Raw genomic sequence first — 14714 nt, 5'->3', positions numbered from 1 at the left:
GACACACACACACACACACTCTCTCGCACACACATATATGTGTGACATGCACATGCAGACTTGGCCCACCCTCTCCCCTGCAGACTCAGTGAGGTGTGTTAGTAAGGTTTAAAGCCTGTATTGTTCCTGACCAGCCAACCTATCTAGCACACTCCCCAATCTCACTGCGCACCCCATTACACTTGGAAAACTACAGAAAAATGGGAAAAGACAAGAAAAGAAAAAGGGAAAAAGGAAGTGGACGCTGGCAAGATGTGGGGGGTCTGTCTAGGTACAAAGTCAGAGCCTGCCTTTGAGTCAGTGGGGTTAAAAGAGGAGGCAGATCTCGCCGTGAACACTGTTAAATGGTTCAGCGGTTTGACAGTGGCTGATGCTACAGACAGCGTTGCTCCCTTGGGAGCCTGCACAGTCTCTCAGGCATGGCTCTTATCAAAATATACCCACCGCCTGCCTCTACTGCAGAAATAAACAATAACACAGCAGGGAAGGAGGGAGAGATGTAAGGAGTCATTGGATGCTTATGAAAATAGAATCACTTTTTTTTCACCACTGTCATAATTGTCTTGACAATTATGGGCGTAGCATACAGTATAGACAGTAAAGTGTGAAAGCAGATTATGCATTAATGTTCAAGCTTTGGCTCTTAAGGAGCCACGGGCATTTGGGTGGTGGATATGTGTTCTTGAGCTTTTTTTGGGGACTTGAACAACACAAAAATGTAATCCCTGTTGTAGCCCTCAAAGCTGTGTTGCAGCTGATAGTCTAACACACATACACACACACACACATGCACACACACGTAAAACCAGCACAGGCAAAACTGCTCCATTTTACCATCATTACACAGCACGGGTCCCCCGCTCCCTTTGGAGCCGTGTTCTGCCTCCGGTGCTACATTTGACGGTTTGTTGAGCGGCACGTAGGTGTGTAGCCTCCGCCGCGTTACGTGATCAAACAGCCCAACTGACGCATGGCCAATTATCCTGGCTGCCTCCTCTCATCTCACATTTAAGGAGAGGGAAAGTAAAAACCAGAGAGGGAGATGGAAAGAGAGATGGAGAGAGGGAGACAAAGACGCAAGGCTGGTGGTGTGTTTATCGAAGAATGGCAGATGTAAAAGCACTCTTCTCCCCGTTCCGCAGGGAAGCTGACATGTGCAACATTTTTGAAAAAGTAAACAATGGCTCACACACTTTACATTTTTTTATTGTGAATCTTTACCCTCAGCAAGGCGTAAATAGGCCAATATGAAACAAACAAAGAGAATATGGGGGGAATTAACTATCAAAAGTGACACAGCATGTGAAGGTCTGTGCTCTCCTCTTGTCTCAGTGTATAACATCACTGCCTGTTCCATCACAGTGACACATTCTGCATTTTTGGCAAATATTAAAAGTACTTCTTCAAATTTTTTCTCTCAAATATCCACCTACTGTGTAACAAGGTCGAGAGAATGTTGAACCTTGCTCTTACTCCTGCACCAACTCTTTCTAAACTCCCTGTTGTTCTCTCAACATGGCTACATCACTGCTAAAATGTAAGAGGAAGATTAAGACGAATCAATTTCCCTTCTACACTGTAACGTCATGAGGTTTTGTGAAGGTAAACTTTATTTAGATTGTTTTGTTAAATTGAATTCCTGTACACAGGACAGCAGAGCTATGTTTATTGACACAATTCAAACCATAACCATTCTCCAAGATGGCACAGTACATATTGGCTTAGATTCAAGGTGAAGAAGTGAATTAACTCTGGCTTAAACACACTGTCGACAGACCTTGGATATGGCTTGGACCATTATTGGGATCAGGGCTCATCACAGTCATAGTGAACTATGTGGTAAATAGGTTTTAGAAGTAGTTTCAAATGAAGCCTTGGTCCTGGAAACGCTGCTCTTCTCTTTTTGTTGGTAAAGAGGAAAGTGAGGCAGACAGGAAAGAGGGCAGTAAAAAAAAAAGCAATTACAATGGGAACAGCAGTTATGGACAATTTCTTACAGAGACCTTGGCTCTGGCTCAGATCACTACACATTTCAGTTGGAAAGTAACAGAAAATTAAAATGGAGAGGAGGCAGAGAGAAAATCGTTAGCCTTTATTTGGTAAAAATAAGAACTGGGAGGAGAGGAAAGAAGGCAGATTGAGCAGAAACAGTAAAATATATAATTATTACGATTATAATTATTAAAGCATATTTAAAAAGAACCACTTACCTACGGTTGCTCGGGACCTAGCTGAATATTTCTTGATCTTGCTGCTGAGCGTGGTGTTGTCTCTCAGGGCAGTCTCACATTCTCTCTCCATCAGGGAGGCCAGTTCTCGGGCCACAGTGCTGAGGTAGGCTGCATTAAGGAAACCCAGGATAGAGTGCGGTTCTGCTAGTCTTGAAAGGACATGGAGCTCCGCTGTGAGGGCTTGGGTAAGAGCTGGGACCACAGAGTGGAAGCCTATAGCCAGTCTGTCAAAGCCAGTCACACCAACTGGGCTTGAGCTCAGGACAGAGAGCAGAAGATCCAGCACAGATTGGCTTCTCAGACTCTAGATAATTAAAATAATATATCACTGTAAAATACTGTATTATATTGGTACAGCAAGTTCACAATGTGGATCTGGAATTTAAGAAAGCAACAACATAGTTCATGACTAAACTATGGTGGAAAAACATTTGTTAGCATATATGTTTAAACACAAATATGAATTTTATTCATATAGAAAATTATGGAATATTAAACAAGATCTTTTTTATTATTGCTTTTTCACTATTTTTCATCATTGTATTTTCACAATTTTACCACACCTGGTAATGTGTGAGCACCTCAGACTCAGGGTAAAGAAAGAACAGCTGTTGCAGACAGTGGACCCGTTCAGGAATGGACAGAGTGGAAATATGTCTGGGTCCATGATGCTCCGGGCTGCAGGAAGACAGCCGGTCCAGCAGGTGGCGGCGCAGCTGGAGACGCACATCATCCCACACCTCCTGGACCTTAAAAATTAAGGGTAAGTGCAAAAATACACTGATAATCAACAACAACATATTGAGAGGGTATCTGAATAATAATCTTTTGAGATGAACAGTGCCATTACTCAGGTATACAGCAAGTATAGCCTAAGCAGGTAAATATATCTTTATTTTGGCATATATTCAACTGCTGAATGATACATTAGATTAACGGATAGGGTCAGATTTTTTTAAACCTGTCTTAAAACAATACTCACATGCCCATATGTATATTTAAAGCACCGTGGGTCGCTTTAGTCATTCATCCTGTCTATACTGGCCACAAAGAGATCTCACAAAAAGGAAAAAAAAGTAACTTAGAAAAATGATCCTGACAAAACTTTTCCTCCACCTGTTTCACAGATGAAAGAAAATTAAGGAACTGCAAAGGATTATCCTGGCAAAGCCTTTTTTCCACCTGTTCTTAAAGGAGCTGTAAGCGACATTCACCGCTACTAAATGTCGCACTAGAGCACCAGCATCTCAAAACAAATGGGCGCTCCGGCGCACCAGACTCCATTGAGAAAAACAGTAATTTTACCTCACAGATCATCGTAAAACACACTTCATTAAATTGGACAGAAACAAAATAAAACTCACCAAAACAGTCTTTGTTAGTCTTTACACTGTTCCAAAAATCACCAACTCTGGTTTGGTCGAAATGAACCCTTAAAGGTGGGGTATGTGATTCTTGAGAAATCCAATTCAATGACAAATATCATGATATAAAACGAAGTAATGTAACAACAAGTAATGTAACTAACATTAGCTGGGTTGTGGGTTAGCTTAGCTAGGTTATGTGCAGTCAGTACTGAAGTATTAAAGGTCAGCTATGCGATTCTGGAGAAATCCAGTACCATAACAAATACCATGATATAGGGCGAACAACAACGCAGTAAGTAATGTAGCTAACGTTAGCTAGGTTGTGGGTTAGCAAACTGTCCCTACAGTTGCTGCTGCGAGGCTAACAGTCAGCGAGGACGAGACAGTTTCCCAGAGCCAGCAAACCAGCTCTAGACAGCGATACTCACAACTCTCCTGCTACTATAGCTAACATCTCCAAAACAGCATATCTTGGCAAACTAGAAAGTAAGGATGAATGTCCGTGGGCAAGTCATTTAACGTTACCTGACACAAAAGACATGGCTGGAATGGCTGGAATAGTGTTGTGTGCCTCGGTCCGTGCCACTTTGTTTGTTTAGCATTTCCAGAGCCAGGGCTGTGAACAAACACCAGATTTTTTTTCAGCGCACACACTGAACAGATAGCTAGCGGACCATGAGGAGATATTCGCTGAAGAATGACAAAAAGACGTGTATTGGATTGGACACATACCCCACCTTTAATTCACCAAAATATTCTGACTCTACACCTCAGCCAGAAGCTGCGAAACAGGCTGCAATGGCTGCTGCGGACAAATGCACCCGTCAAAGTACATCCACTAAAAGTGCTTGTTTTTGCCACTGACAGGCTCAGATTTTTATTCAAAGTGTCTGATAACATTATGGAAAGGATCACTAGAGAGATAGACCTTTTTGTTATACGTAAGATCCTTTTTGTTCAACCAGAAACAACCGATTTATCACTCTCACCCGCCACCAAACTCCATTGAATAAAACAATAATTTTACCTCGCAGACCATCATTAAACACACTTCATTCAAACTCTACAGAAACAAATTAAAACACCAAAACCGTCTTTGTCAGTCTATCCACTGTTCCAACAATCACCAACTCTGGTTTGGTCGAATAAATCCTTAATTCACCATGTTAGATGAGAAAAAACAACAACAACAACATGCACATGTGGCTGGTGCAGCTATATAAACAAAGCACAGAGGGGGTGTGACGTCATCCTATGCTCAGGACACCATTACTATATATTTGCAATAAATATATATTATGGCTCAGAGAAGAGCTGGAGAAGGCCTGGAAGGTGAAGGCGACAGTGGTGCCGTGGTCATCGGAGCACTCGGGGCAGTGACCCCCAAACTGGAGGAGTGGCTACAGCAGATCCCTGGAAGAACACCAGACATCTCGGTCCAGAAGAGTGCAGTACTAGGAACAGCAAAGATACTGTGCAGAACCCTCAAGCTCCCAGGCCTCTGGTAGAGGACCCGAGCTCAAAGGATGAGGGTGCAGGACAAAAAAAATTAAATATATATATATATATATATACACATACATACATACATACATACATACATACATACATACATACATACATATATATACACATATATAAATACATATATATTGCAAATAGTTGTTTGCTGCTATATTCATGTTCAGAATCGCATTTACAGAACCTTTAAGTCATAAACGCAGGAAAGAAAACAATTTAGATCAGAATTAGAAAATGGATCACCAGAACTGTTTTTTTTCCTCACTTGCCTCTCAGGGCTTCCGTAGAGATCCCTTTCTAAAGCAATTTCAATGTAAGTGATGTAGGACGAATTCCACAATCATTGTTCTGTGACAAAAATTAATTCCAATGTTTAGACTTGATTTGACTAACTCAGAATGCTGAAGCCTCATATTAGCTTCAGCTGAACTTTTGAATGCAGAACAAGGAATGTGTATTTTGTCCCCCATTACTTACATTGAAATTGTTTTAGAAAGGGATCTCTTCACGGCCAGTATGGAGTGGAGAAACAATTACAATGACCAGTAACACTTTCAATATACATATGGACATGTGAGTATTGTTTTAAGACAGACTTGAAAAAATGTGAACCTATCCTTTAAGCAATCTATTCACTAATTAAACATTGTAAGGAATCACTGAACTGAATAAAAAAATCATACAGTATATTACCTCTAATGAAGCGTCATCTCTGACTGTATGTACCAAGTGGAAGGAGGAGGCAGTCAGTTGAGGATGAAGAGAGGAGGATGAGGAGGAGGAAGAAGAAGAAGAAGGGGTGCAAGGAAAGCAGATACCACACTGTGCAGACACATTCAGCAGTAGCTGAAGTGTCACCTCCTCTTTCCCCTCCTCTTCAGATGTCAGGTACAGTTTCTGAGTGGAACAGAGGGGGAATGGAGATGTTAATATCACTGGAGGAAGAAGAAAACTGAAGTTATGAGCTGTGGACAATGTAGAATGAATGGCTATTTCATTAGCCACATCACAACAGTGCAGAACTAACCCTACAAGTCAGAATATGAATGGTCCTCATACAAAAGTTATGAAAATATTTTGCAGCCAAATCCATTTACTAAGTACAGGGCTGTCCTCTTACATCTGAAGATCTTGTTAATAAACAGTGCTGCAGATCAACAGATAGTTAAATGTTTATAATGGGTTGTCTGTGCAATTAAGTGGGAAATTGAGGATCCTCAGCAATATCAGTGCAGCTTGATAAAATCATTATGATCGACATAATGACCGTCAGTTATCAGTATTAGATTAGAGTACTAGATTTTTCTCATTTTAGATAAAAAATTGCTACAGTTCTATTATCTGTGAAATAATTAAAATAAAATGTAATATTATTATCGTCATGACCATCAGTCAGTGCCATCATCACCCTGATGTATTACCAAAGCTCTGAAGAAGTCCATGAGCTCTTGATGTCCTGTGGTAACAGGCCTGAAACTGTTGTGTGTTCTGAGGTCGAACCAATGCAGGCACTCTGAAGGGCTCGGTGGTCGCTCCCCTGTTCGGGAGTCTCCCATTTTGGCCTGGAGCTCCTTTAGCTGCTGCTCAATGCTGAGTGAAAGGGAGATACATTGTGTAAGTCTGAGGGCTAAGGACTATGAAACAGTATACATAACCAAGCTCAGAGTACAAGAGTAAATCTCTCAGCAAAATAAATATTAATTTAGGAAATTGTGTGGAAAATACGCCAAACATTTAAAATTTTTGTTGCTTATGTTTAATTCTGACAACAGAAAGGAGTAAAATATGCAGAAAAATGACATTTTAAGCCAAATTTAGTTTCAACTTTAAAGTATTTCGTGTTAAAAATTGACCAGTTTTCCGTTACAACTGGTTTGGATTAGAGCTGGTCCATCTGATATTCTCCCACATGCCATGTTTACCAGCACATAGCCAACATGTTCCTGTTAATGTAAACTACTCCCTTACACAGTCGTGATTGGACAAAGTGTTTGACTGTCGAGATATGCTGGGACGTTGTCTTCATTTTGAAAGGAAACTCTCAAGAGATTAAGTTGCTGCTGCACCACAAACACACAGAAACAATACACAAAATCAGCCACATTACAGTCATAGACATCATATTGAAGATGCACATGGACCTACACACCGCATCAGGCTCTCCCTCACTCTCATTCAGTGTCTGTGCCGTGAGAAGACATACAGAAGCATCAACAGTAATGAACACAGACATCGATATATCAATGTGTGAGTGTGTGCTAAGCATCTGGTGTGAAGTGGTGTTACGGGCATCGGCAGGCATCTGAGACACACGCTTCTTGCCATCTCACGTCTTACTCTTCCCTTTGACACACACACGCGCACACACGCGCACACACACAGCTCTTTTGATTTTAACAGACTGCATCAGCTATTCCGTTTCCTCTTTAATATGACAGATTAGAAATGACATCTATGGGCTCGACATGTTTAGTCATTTCCATGCAAATCAGTGCATATATATTTGGCCATGTAAGGCAGTGCGTGAGTATGTGTGTGTGTGTGTGTGTGTAGGCCTGCATACCTGCATAATTAAACATGTTTTGGTGTTGTGAATGCTGCTTTTGTGTTCATGTGTGGATGTGTGTTTCTTTGCCTGAATGTGTGTGTGTGTGTGTGTGTGTGTGTGTGTGTGTGTGTGTGTGCGTGTGTGTGTGTGTGTGTGTGTAGTACATACAGTAAAAGTAGGGCTAAAATGATTAATCGGACAATCGATTGGTTGCTCAACAATGATTAATTAAGAAAAGAAAATCTATGAATGACAGTTCTGATAAACAAATAATGGTATAAGGATTTTTTTTGTTAAAATATCAAACCTTTATATCATTACTGTAACACCTTTGTTTTTTTAAAAGTTTTTCAGACTAAATAAGGAATTTAATACATCACTTTGGACTCTGTGAACTTGCAATGACATTAAACATTTTATACACTATGTGATTAATCAAATATTCAAATAAATAATCAATAGATAATGAGAATATTAATGAGTTGCAGACTTACATATCTGTCTTCCAAACTTGTGAATGTGTGTATTAGCATACATGGTACAGAGCCAAAGTGCCATTTCCCCATCAGACAGCTCATTCCCTACCGCAGGTCTATAAACTGCCTCCTGCCCGCTCCAGGGCCATGAACGCATCCAGATGTCTTACAATGGCAACACATTAAATAACCGTTCAATCTGACACACTTTTGTTTCAGAGGGGAAAAACGCAAGGGGATAAAATGTTATAGACTGTTACAAACCGCTATCCTCTAGGTTCAACACTATTGTTCTCTCTCTCTTTAACTATCTCTTCCTCTCTCTCTTTTCTTCTTCTTTAGGCAGACCAGATGATGCATCTATTCTCTTGACACCAACTTGCTGACTGACAGAAACCTTGGTTATAAAGTGGGGGTGTTTTTGTGTGTTTGGAGTGATTTGATGCCAGGCAATATTTGTTACACAAGTGCAGAACTATCAAGTCATCATTAAAATAGGCCTTTGTCGTGTTTGTTTTTCACCTCACTCTGTGTGTGTGTGTGTATTACTGTGCTGAACATTTTATAGAAAAGATATTGCCTTAACTTGTGACACATTGTGTGAGTGCAGCAACTCTTATATGCTTGCCCAAAGCTCACTAGCTGTAAAACACAGTTTCAGCAAGGTCATTGCATAAACAGCATGGCTCAGGGTGGCTGAAGGCTCTGTGTGTAAAATTAATAGACACCACTTTAAACAACACGAAGGACTGTTGAGATGCTGGTATGTTTGTGCAACCTCTGACTTTGCTTTCTCTAAGGAGAATATAGCAATGACTTTCTGAGAAAATGCAGTTCTGGATACAGTATACTTAAACTAACAACACTTTCCCTTTCCGTTTTTTAAAAGTTACTCTGGGTAGGCAAAATTTAAAGAGAAGAAATATACATTTAAGAATAAATGCAAAAGTAAGAAATGTTCTAAATGCAATTTCTAGCATAGATTTCTGTCATATGCCATGTCTTGCAATGAAACCTTGCTGTAGATTAAATGGCAGCACAGAGCACTGTATGTGTGTTTATAGTACGTCATAAACATGGATGTTCGTTCTGGGCTCCACCCCAGGACTTCACATAGACAGCAGGTTTCAAATGGGCTTCCATCTGTAGCTCACTTGTCACCGCCTTTCTGAAGTTCATTAAAAACAGAAAATGTTAGTAGACTACACTGTGGATGTGAACTGGGTGGCTTTTCTCTTGTTACTCAGTTTTATAATTGAATTGAGGTCAGATTAAGCTTCCTAGGACATTCACCTTGATAGCCTGAGACTCTGTAAAGTGTTAGAGCAGTCTCAGAGACTCAATTTTGCCATATGTGGACATGGCAGGAAGAGATTGTTGACTTGAAGCCCACATGAAGGCACAGACTAAGACAGGGAGGAGAATGGCTTTTAGGCTTCATACTCTTTCTCTAGTTCCACTCCCCATCATCTCACTCTTGCCTCACTCAGTAAAGCAATGTCTAATGGCTACAGAAACATCACTTGCCTCTTCAGATACATTTTCAAGCCTTGCATCCACAGTTTTTCTGTCTTTTTTCCCCTTTCTTTCTTTTCTCCTACCTCAAAACTCTTACTTTCCTAATTTTCTTTTCTTTACTCTCGCCTTTCAATTACCCCTCCTTAGGGCCTTGTGCTGTAAGTTATAAAGTCAATGTGGATGGTCTGTGTCAAGAAGTCCATCCAGCTCTCTACAATGTTGCGACCTTTTGCCCGCCGGTGTAAAAGCTACCTGCAGCCTAATCAACTGGGCAGGATTAGCTCTGAACCTGATGACTTCCACTGCCAGCAGCTCAGATGCCGAGGAAAGAGACAGAAAGAGAATGAGAGAAGAGGAATGGATAGAAAACAGAGGAGTCACAGAAAATAAAACCATTCAACTTTCTGAGTAAAGACGACAATGGACGAACTCGTAATGGCAAAAACGCCGGAGCAGAACTCAACAAAAGACCCTGAGAATGAGAAAAAAGACAGAGGAAACTAGGAGGAAAGGATTCTTTAGGCCTCTTGACAAACATGTCAATCATCTTACCCTAACTGACACACACACATACACACACACTTGTGAAATCTAATTGTTTTTCAGACTGGTCTAGCTTGACAGTCGACACTGCAACCCCCAACCTTCACCACCGCTGAGAGAGAAAGGGAACAACCGGAGGTCTTTTATTAGATATGATGGCACATTTCACAGCTCCCTGACTTACAGAAACCCAATCCCGCGATTAGTCAGCGCTTTGACGTTATCTTAAGTTCCTTGTCAGAATTAATTTAGTGTGGGTGGGCTGCTGTGGGGCTGTCTGTCTGTCTGTCGCACTCTGCTCCCCACCGCTCGCCTACAGGAGGTGGGGGGTTGGAGGCAACGGGGGCAGGAAGATCCCTTTCAAATAAGCCCCAGCTCCAGTCAGAGCCAAACCAGCCACCTGAGAACTAAATATCTCCTCCATCAAAGGGCCCCATTCTGCGAGGAGAAAAGGAGTGAATGGGCTTGAATGAACAGGCTGAAAACAGATCCTGTCCTGGCCCAGCCTGTCACCCACTTAGTGCACTCAGCCCTCAGCCCCCCAGCCCAGTCAATGATACCGGACAACCGATACAGCTGATATACTAACTTAACACACGTGTGACGCACAGCTAAACACAAAATCAACTACATACTGCAAGGACTACAGATCTGTATTTATGTTCATTGAAAAGGAACTTTTCACTGTGGCAGGCTTTCAACTTAACCTGCTTGCATACATATGCAAAATCCTGATTATCAGAAGCACTTACACACACACACACAGAATTAAATGTAAAAGTACTGATATTGTACCCTGATCAAGATTGGCAGGCGACTAGTGAGAGCCATTTGCCATGCCAGTGTGAAACTAGAGGCCTGTCTGCAGGTCTCCAGGCCTGTGCTGACACTTCATTAGAGATTTTTTCCTGGTGGCTCACCACTCCCCGGCCACACTCCCCACCCAACCCTGCACCGTGCCACAGTCCCAACTGATGAAAACTGATGGATTACAGCATTTCAATTTGGGGGAGCCAGCTCCGTTGTCAGCCTATCTTAATCTCCTGCAATTAGGGAGCAGCTCTTAGGCAAATCTCTGACATCTGAGAACTGGGAGCAGGCCAGTCACTTTGACCCACAAACAGGTTGAAGTCCTTCACGGGTACAGGCAGCTCTGTTTCCTCCATCTCTCGGCTTCCCTTTCCTCTCCTCCACTTCCGTAATTTGTCCCAGACACTGATAAGTCAATTAGGCAGCAGGTAAGTGAGCAATGGATGTGTGTGTGGGTGTGTATATGTCTGCAGCCCACCCTGGTTGAGGCGAAAGAGAGGCCTTGCACGATTTTGTTTGCCTGGATGTGTCCCAACAGTAAAAGGTCTGTCCTGAAGTACTCTGGGAGGAAGTTAGCTGCAGCCTGACAGAGACATTGACCAGTGGTCCCCCACGGCGAGAGGAGGATTGCCTTATTTTTAGCCCCATTCTCCATTATCTGGACGCTTTGTTCTCATAATGGTTATCCCTCTCCCATCTGCAGGAACACAAAATAACCCTTTAATGCTTAGAAAGCAGAAAAATGGCCCGGCCTTCGGTAATAAGCCTTGAATTACCTACCCAAGGGTTTTCGTTTCAAGATGTGGAATCTTCAATTATTATGTTCCCATTTAGAAGGCGGAAGGAAAGAAAGAGAGAGAAGGGGAGGGAGACAGAGAGAGAGGGAGAGTGACGAAGGGATGAGTCCCAGACACTAATGGTGCCCGAGTGAGGCTTTGTTCACTTGCTACATTTAGCCTGTCCTTCATCATCTGCCCTCAGCCTCACAACGCAACAAACGATAAAAGACCTGAAATATAGATTTCTTTTTTTCTCTCCTACCATCTCTCTCTCTTTATTAAACTATTTGTGCTCTCCAACTATCCCTGTCTACCATCATTGAAAGACGTCTATATTTCAGTCTTCAGTGACAGTGCACAGGGTAAAAAAAATCTAATTTCAGTTGCTACACTGCATTTTCTTCCACACATGATGACAAGATTGTTCCTGTAATTAATGAAAATGAACCACCAAGAAAGATTCTTCTTTCAGGTTATGTTGTTAAATACTTGACCCCAAATGTTGGGAACATTAACAGACAACACAACACATAATTCTTAAAGTTTGATCATGGCCTCTCAATACACTAATCTCAAATCAGCTCAACCATGAACCCATAGAGAAGTAGAATGTAAATGGTCAGATTTCTCCCTATGCGCTACCATATGTCTGAAGGATTGAATATCTTCAGTGTATTAGTTATATACTGTTTATGACGCTGCAACATGGAGTTTTTTTTATTTTTGTGCATTTCAGACTGCACATTGATTGTGCTCACATTTATATCCTCTTGTGCAAATGTGTCTGAATTCTACCCACAGGCTGCTCAGCGGTGGACTTACTGCCTTACTTTAGTTTCAGTAAAGTCACTTCAGTCAGTGTCAGTTGTTATCAGACTTTGGATTTAAATACTATATTTTAGATACAAGAACACATCTACAGTAATGATCTTTCCTTTCATTCCTCCGCACTGCTGCCACAGTGATACTTTACCTGTCTTAGGTATTTGTACTGCATTTCAGGTAAAGACAGACATCTGTGTACAGGGCCAAGACATACAATTATTTCTGGCAGAAAAAAATGATTTCTGATAGTTGTGTTAACCAGGTTTTTCTTAATCATTTTACTCCAACTAATGAAATCAGACATAGCTGAAATTAGGGATTTCTCTCAGCTAAATTATTTATTTTAAGTTTCAATGTTGTGACGTTTTTGATAGCAGGCATTTTCAAAGGTAAGGAAACCTGTGTTTAAATCTACCGTTCACTATTCCAATGAGTCTGTAATATGTATGTTTTTTAAAACACTGACGAAGGTACTCTTAGCTTGACCAGATAAAATGTGGTTGGTAAATTGTTCATTCAGGAGATCGACATGATTGAACTTTGTGGAATGATAAGGAGAGTGGCAGAGAAAGAGAAAGAAAAAGTAAAACAGACCAACAAAAAATATGGATGCAGTCTTTCAGCTTTGAATCATGATTTCATATTTCTACCTCTGGAATACTGCTGGTGTTGCTGCCATTGTAAACAATATTACTAGTGGGGTTTTTTTTTAAGTCTATCAGTCATGCAGGTTGCTCCTCTCTTTAAAATTATTCCTGCTAGTGTCTGCACACAGTCAGCGTAAAAGAAATCAGAGCTTGTTTTCCCACCTTCAGAGTAAGCCATTTTTTCCCCTTAATTTTTGTACAGTAAGAACAACTTCCACAGACGTGATAATTTTCTGAGAAGTAATATAACCCATCAAAGTAAACATGACGTTTTAAATATGTTTTGTCAAAGTTACTGTTTAACATTTATTTTTTATTGTGCTCTTGTACTAAACTGTGCATTAAATTGCGTTCCACTTCCTGTCCTCCACCTGCGATCCACAGAAAGAAATGGAAGGCCTAACCAGGAAATAATCCCTAAAAAACAGGCCGCTTTAAAAACTTTACTGTCACGTCTGTGTCTTTTTATTTGGGGTGTCTTTGTCAGCTGGGACAGTACTTAATTTCAATCTGGCTTTGACATCATAAAATTTAAAATCTAAAAGTGAAAAGCATGTAAAAGTGACTGGGGGACATGTGAAATTCAAAGAAATGGGGTAAAACTCTAAATGACAGAATTCTATTCTAATTATTATTCTTATTTAAAGTTAAAAAAAAAAAAAAAAAAAGCCCAGGAGGGCATTTTAAGTTGATGCTTTTGCTACTCTGACTGACCTGTTGGCATTAAGATTGAGTTTCTCCTCTGTGTCTTTAAGGAGCTGTTCAAAGTCCAGCTCACTGGAAACCCCTGGAACCAGCAGGTCCACAAAGGCATGGTCTTCAGGAAAATCCCCTGGCCACTCCATACTGCTCTGCAGGGAAAAGGAACTAGAGAGAGAAGGAGAGAGGTGACTTTATCGTATAACATTAGAAACACTACACATGACATGTACCAGTTCATAAAACAAAATAATGAGAAAGACAGCACTGGTGTCAGGATTAAATCAACAATTTAGACTGACACCAAATAACAGAGATCTGGAGTGTTGTATTATCACAGCTGTCTGTCAAGAAACACACATGCACTTTCTGTACACACACACACACACACACACACACAGTCATGTGATCTATAATAATTTGAAATTTCCTCAAACAGGAGTCTTATTAGGAGGCACAAATCGATTGCACCTGAAACACCTGAAAAAATTAAGCTTATCATCAACGAAAACAGTTTCTTCCAGTTCCCCTCCTCTTTCCTCAGAAAATCATTTGGAGTAGAAGGACCCCTGATCAAAATGCATTGCCTCAGCCTCTAACCATTTCCACCTACTGACACTACATTGAGTTAACACAGAAAAAAAGGGGGGAAAAAAGAAAAAAAAAGGGCCAAATAAATAAACAATGAGGTGAGATGCTCTTCAGTCGAGGCTTTAAATAAACAGCTCATCTCCTTACGTCTCTGGCAGA

The 14714-nt window shown here is 41.0% G+C and overlaps 1 protein-coding gene across 4 annotated transcripts in view; it reads right to left on the bottom strand.

Moving 5' to 3' along the window:
• kiaa0825 (KIAA0825 ortholog) overlaps window positions 1-14714 on the bottom strand; it is a 121540-nt gene that overhangs the window by 103076 nt on the left and 3750 nt on the right. For all 4 annotated transcript variants that reach the window (XM_044195256.1, XM_044195255.1, XM_044195252.1 and 1 more), the window contains exons 2-6: window positions 13980-14132; window positions 6541-6709; window positions 5813-6016; window positions 2795-2980; window positions 2211-2535 (exon numbers count right to left, since the gene is read on the bottom strand). In XM_044195256.1, the coding sequence (XP_044051191.1) occupies window positions 2211-2535; window positions 2795-2980; window positions 5813-6016; window positions 6541-6709; window positions 13980-14110 (1015 nt within the window). In that variant the 5' untranslated portion in view covers window positions 14111-14132. The remainder of the gene's footprint in view (window positions 1-2210; window positions 2536-2794; window positions 2981-5812; window positions 6017-6540; window positions 6710-13979; window positions 14133-14714) is intronic.

This window comes from Siniperca chuatsi, linkage group LG5 (assembly GCF_020085105.1).
Source record: "Siniperca chuatsi isolate FFG_IHB_CAS linkage group LG5, ASM2008510v1, whole genome shotgun sequence".
NCBI classification, from domain to species: domain Eukaryota; kingdom Metazoa; phylum Chordata; class Actinopteri; order Centrarchiformes; family Sinipercidae; genus Siniperca; species Siniperca chuatsi.
This window is presented reverse-complemented; position numbering and strand designations above follow the sequence as displayed.